The following is a 6139-nucleotide window of genomic DNA, read 5'->3' as shown; positions in this document are numbered from 1 at the left end:
AGAATCAATAGGCATAGTCATACCTTTTATAACCCAGCACCAACAAAGAACTATACAAAAAATTCCTTTATTTATCGAAGTTGTGGAAAATTTAATGAATGTTGTACCGACCTTGATATGTTCTACTCCAATCTTTTAAAATTTAAAGCTAAATTGTTCGAAATCTTATAAACCTAAAAAAGTAATTCTATTCCCTGTCCTTTCCTTTTCTTTCTTTCCTATCACTGCCATCTCCTTTTCTCTTTATCCCATCCTTGTCTCATGTCTCTTCCTTTATATAGACCTCTCTTATGTATAGTTGTGAAGAACTATAATTGGTACTCATGATTTTATTTTTTGTATTCTGTATGTATCATATATTGTAACTGTTGTTCTTCCTTCCAATAAAATAAAATAAAATAAAATAAAATAAAAATAAAATAAATCTATTGTGACACGTATTTCGATGGATTCCGCTTCATTTTCAAATAATAAATGGAAAAATATTATATACATTTCAAATAGGGTCACAGTTAAATGAAGCATTCTTAAAATGTGAAAGTGTAAGGTGTTTTTTCTAAAAAATATGGACTAATGTTTCCACCTGCCCGTAAAGCACACCAAACAGTGACTTTTAATGGATGTAAGGGCGTCTCGACAAAGGCTTATGGGTTTTCTCATGGGTTATTGACATAGCCATTTAAACAAAAATGTGCCTCATCGGTGAACGAAATTTCAGCGATGAGGCACATTTGTCAAAAAGAGTTGGAAAAGAAGAGCAAGCTGAATATTTTTTTCGGCCCATTCGCAGAACCTACGACGCGCATAATAGTCATTCAGTCTATTCATGGTGAAATGGCAAAACGTACTGACTACAAATCAACTGTCAACTGTCAAATGAGCAGTCTGTAGAAACAAATCTCTAAAAAACACCTATATATACTCACCACTAAGAATGTAGGTACTGACATAGGGTAGAATATTCCTATGGTGTAAATGATCGGTATGTTAAAACCCTGCCTTAAAATCCAAAAGTTTTTTTTGAAACGTTCATTTTGGTCGTACCAATCACAATTGTATGTCGCCACTAACAGTTGCTCGTTCTACAACAAAGGTCATTTATTAATCTCATAGGTATCTCAATTTGATTTGAAACATCTGTCGTTCCTCTTTACATGAAACAAGATGGAACTCTGAGCATCTCAGCCTAGTACGGAAATATAACTTACTTCATATATGACTTCGTTTCCGTGCCAAAAGTACATGAACAACTCGAACATAATAGCACTTAAATATTCCAACATAAAACATAAGTGTATACTAAAGCCACTCTGAAACAAATAAGGAAAATAAGTACAAATATATTCAATCACAACCATATCCAACCTGCATATTATACAAATAATAATTTACATAAAATCCTCGATAACTCAAAATCTTAAATTGATTTATTACAAAAAAGTGGTGTTTATGAAATTTCGTGTGGAGATTGTGATAAAAAATATATTGGTCAAACTGCGAGAAATTTAAAGATTAGAACTTAAATTTAAAGAATATCATAGCGGTCTTGTTAGTAATTATTTTTCGGAATTTGCAAATCATATAATAGATACTAATCACTCATTTCACTCTCATAAATTAAAATTATTACACCTTGTTCCATATAAAGGCCAAATTATGAATTATCTTGAAAATTTAAAAATCCAAAAAAACCTGAATTCTAATAATAATTTATTAAATAATATATTGTTTCAAAATTCTTCACCATTGCTTTCCATTTTTCCTTTGTTTTCAAACTCCGTCCCTTGACTAACCCCTTCCCCTTACTTTCCCCTCTCCTTATTTATAGAACAATTTTATATTTTATATTTTAGTTAGTATACAGACCTGAATGATGAAGTTTAACTTCTGAAACATGTAGTCTATAATAAAACTCAAGTGGTAAAAAACGAAGTGTTTTCTTTAATAATTGTAACATGTCTTACCACAAAGTTAATGCCGAAACAATAAATAAAATTTCAGTCACAAATATATAACATGATTCTACAGAAAGATAACATGATTCTAAGGCATGGTCTGAGTGAAGTTGTACATGATAGAAGGCCCTACAGCTTGAGTATGAGGATAGCTGACCCCAACAGCCTACAAAGACGACAAGTTGGAATTGAGCCAGGAATAAGAAGAAAAATATATTAAAATGAATCTTTGTATGTATGTTTGTAAGGACATATGTTTAAAGACTCCTTTAATATTTTGAAAATTTCAGCTACAACAACTCGTGGACGAATAGATATTGTCCCGATAAATGTATAACACTGATTTTGCTCTTACCAGAATTGCCTGGAACGCAACTGCGCATACCAGCAAGGAAGTGACCAAGAAATACAACATCATTATTGGGCTGATGATGCTGTTCAACTTTTTGCTGAAGCTGAAATCAAAAAGTTGGAAAAATGTAGTCTAATTAATTTCAAATAATGGAAAAGGTGTCGAAAGATGTACCCACGAAAGGTTTTAAATGTTAGTGGACTGTTTTTTTCTTACAGCTGAAAACATGTTTTATTTTAATCTGTGTTGGAAACAGGAAGGATAAACTATTGTGGGTCAATCAGAAACATCTCAGCATTTGTTTATTGCTGGGGGAGCCATGTGAAATTCCTCAGGAGAAGCCGGACTGTTGACTATTGTCAACAGATCTTCCGTTCCACTAGAAGAGAGTTTGATATTTTGTGTCCTAGCTTGGTTTATGGTACCAATGTCCTTCACTATTTTTATCATGTATGATACCACCTCTCATGAGAGTTCCTTATGATCAAACACGGATCCAATGTCAGATGGGACCCAGGCTCCTATAACGCGCCTCCAACTGTTATCATTGAAAGCTGAAATGGGGGCAAAACGTCAATAGGTGAGGGACATCTTGAGGTGTCTCATCATCACACAAACTAGTAGATTGGTTACATGATCATACAATCATAAAAGCATAATAAGTAACAAACATTTTGATTGCGTCTATTCTTAATAAAAAGCTTCTCATAACTCATCGTAGATATCTCCAGTGAAATTCTACTTGATTCAAACAGTTGGTATCTAAATTAACCAATGTAATTAGATAGATTTATATTATCCACTGACACTTCGTGATGAAATTGCATTTTTAATATATTATTAGATTAAAACCAATATTTTTAACTTTTCCACTTTATTTTTATTTCACCAGCGACCGGGTTTCGTCGTTACCGACATCATCAGACTGGTGATGTCGGTAACGACGAAACCCGGTCGCTGGTCAGATAAAAATAAAGTGGAAAAGCTAAAATTATTGGTTTTAATCTAATAATATATTAATGTAATTAGATATTATTTTTTGACATCTTATCAAAGATGAAAAAGAATATGGAAGTCTGGGCATTTCCCGTAAATGCCTAGACTTCCATATTCTTGTTCATCTTTGATGAGATGTCAAAAAATAATATGAAAATAACTCCTGTAATAGGAGATAATCCAGATTTTGTGAACAAGTATTTGGACACACTCAAAATGTTGTAAATCTAATTAGAAGTTCCAAGAATTTGAGTAGTGCGGTTCTCAATCATGGGTAGAATTGGTAAATGTTACACGTGTGTAAAGCGATCACTCAAACCTGCCTATGACGGTCGTTAGCCCCGTAAATGCCCAGACTTCCATACTCTTCTTCATTTATGTAGAGATGTAAAAAAAATAATTTAAACATATCTCCTAATTGGAGATAATCCAGATTTGTGAACAATTTGACACACTCGAAATGTATTTTGTGTATTAAAGGAATGTTAACTTTGTGGTATGGTAAAATAACACTCTCCTTATCATTCATCGTTCATAAATAACAAAATAATTTTAACTTCGAATCCCCTTTTAAATATCGCTTACTCCTTTCAATAAAGTCATGAATCAAAAATCGAAAATTTTAAGTTGCGCATGTTTTTGTGAAAATGTAGTAAATCCCAGCAAAAGCGGCATATTTTAAACTTAATATTTACCCGCTACAGGGCGGAAAGTATTGTTTTTGCATTTTGAAGAAAAGGTATTGTTTAATATATTTTTTAAAATACTAAATATTTTTCAAACGGAGAAAAAACCTTCAGGTTTCACCTAAAAAGATCTATTTTACAGTAAAATGTTCAAGAAGTGGCTTGATATTTATTTTTAATACATTTTATTATATTCTTAAACTTTAAAAACGATCTCCTGAAAAATCAAGTTTTTTGATATCTGACGTTGTTGAAAGGAGTGAGCGATATGTTCCCATTGTGATATATTTGTCTTCTTTCTCTCTTTAAAAATTGTATTTTTGTATAAATGCCAAACCGTAATAATTTTATTTTAATGACCTGATGATGGAATGATTATTTCGAAACCGGTAGTCACGAATAAGTGTTTATAAAAGTGGTATTACACAAAGTGAACGATGTATGATAAAGACAGTGTTACATTCAAAATGTTGTAAATACACTTTTGTCACCAGTGCAGCGTTTGCTCTCTCGATTACCTTATGATGAGTTTGTGATGAATAACGCATTCGATCAGACGTCGGTGTTTCATTTCTTCTAAGAGGACTTCATCAGAAACGGGGATTGGCCTCCTTTTATTGCTGGCTACTAAATCGGGATAGTCGTATAATTCTACTTTAGTCATATTTTGGATAAACCATTGAAGAGCTTGTATTTGGCCTATGGTTTGCATAATCATAGTGACGATCAGAGGGTCCCAAACTGCCACGAGATAGGCACCCAGACCAGTGACCACTACATCAACAGAAGAGGAAATTATGTAGTTAGTTCCGTTGTATTTGTCGAAAGGGAACCAGGAGCTGATGATCATCGGTTTCACGTAGGACCAGTATTCAGTTCCATCTTCTTCTATCCTATGGTAAACGCTGGAATAATAGTACTCGAGTGGTTGGGCTATATAGAACACCATAAGAGTAATAAACACCATGGTCCAAAAGAAACTGGTCAGCTTATTACACCAATTTACATAGTAATTGTAAATCCGGTGCAATTCTTCGCTCTTGTGCCGCAGTAGATTTTCCTCCAGCTTCGACATGCTCGATATGAGTTCCTTGAACTTTTGGCGATTAATAAACACGGAGAGGTACTTGGCTAGATTCACAGTATAGAGGAAGGTGAGAGACATGTTTATAGTCATGGCTTCCAGATCCCCCCAGACGCAGATCAGATCGATCCATTCGGTCGCCACAAAAATAGCGAAAAAGGACACGAAAACCACACCGCATTTGTAATGAAAGGCAACTTTTTTCTTGTCGCTCAGAAATTCTACCGACATTTTAGGCCAAAGATAAATGTTGGAAAAAGCACTTAAAATCCTGCGAACGACAGGATTTGCTGGTAGTTTTATTAAAGCAATTTCTTCCTCTACTTCACCTCTTTCTAAGTCTTGAGGTTTTATTTCTGGTTCTTCGTTCATCGCGGCGGCTCACTGCGAATACGTATTTATACAGATAAAAAAATTACAGTCATTCGTGGGTTCTCAGAAAAAGTGTTTATATACCAAACTATCCAATAAATATTCAAACGCGTTGTTGCCACGAGACATCGAATAATTATTGACAAATATATAATTCATCTCGAGTAGGGAAGATCGTGGTTAGTTGTAACTATTCTATGCATGGAACATTTTGATTGTGTCCAAATACTCTCTCGCAATTCTGAATTTCTCCACTAGGAGTCATTTTACATTTTTGAAATCTCAACAAAGATGAAGAACAATATGAAAGTCTTGTCATAGGCTAGTAAAGTGATCACTTTACAAGAGTGTACCTAATATTCAATATTCTACACATGATTGACAACCACACAACTCATATTTTCGAAGTCATAGATATATTATCCATGTCATGACGTTCCGTGATTGAGTTCATAACAGCCATCGATGATTGGATCTGGAAAGCTTTTATTTAGCAGAGATCGTTTTATCTGCGTGCAAGATCCGAACCCGGATTATATCACATACTGGAAAACACTTGAAAATCTAACTTTAAATTTTTATAATAATATTTTATGCAGCTTAATAGATAGATTTTAAGGCGTTTCCCAGTATGTTAAGAAACCGTATTTGGATCTTGCATACAAATAAAAGGGTCTCTACATTTGACCTGATG

General features: G+C 33.7%; 1 protein-coding gene across 1 annotated transcript; it reads right to left on the bottom strand.

Moving 5' to 3' along the window:
• Nucleotides 1-1208: 1208 nt before the first annotated feature.
• On the bottom strand, nt 1209-5445 carry LOC148299272 (uncharacterized; the record flags this gene model as incomplete). The annotated part of the gene is made up of 4 exons (XM_088276246.1): nt 4534-5445; nt 3747-3772; nt 2311-2404; nt 1209-1310 (listed from the first exon to the last, which is right to left on the bottom strand). Coding segments are annotated over exons 1-4 (1134 nt in total), but the record flags the coding sequence as incomplete, so codon positions are not given.
• Nucleotides 5446-6139: the final 694 nt, after the last annotated feature.

The sequence above is a fragment of the Brachycentrus maculatus genome, unplaced genomic scaffold (genome assembly GCF_059751285.1).
Source record: "Brachycentrus maculatus isolate JH-2025_06_01 unplaced genomic scaffold, ASM5975128v1 h1tg001219l, whole genome shotgun sequence".
NCBI lineage: Eukaryota > Metazoa > Arthropoda > Insecta > Trichoptera > Brachycentridae > Brachycentrus > Brachycentrus maculatus.
Note: the sequence above shows the minus strand (reverse complement) of the source record. Positions and strands in the feature narration are given on the sequence as shown.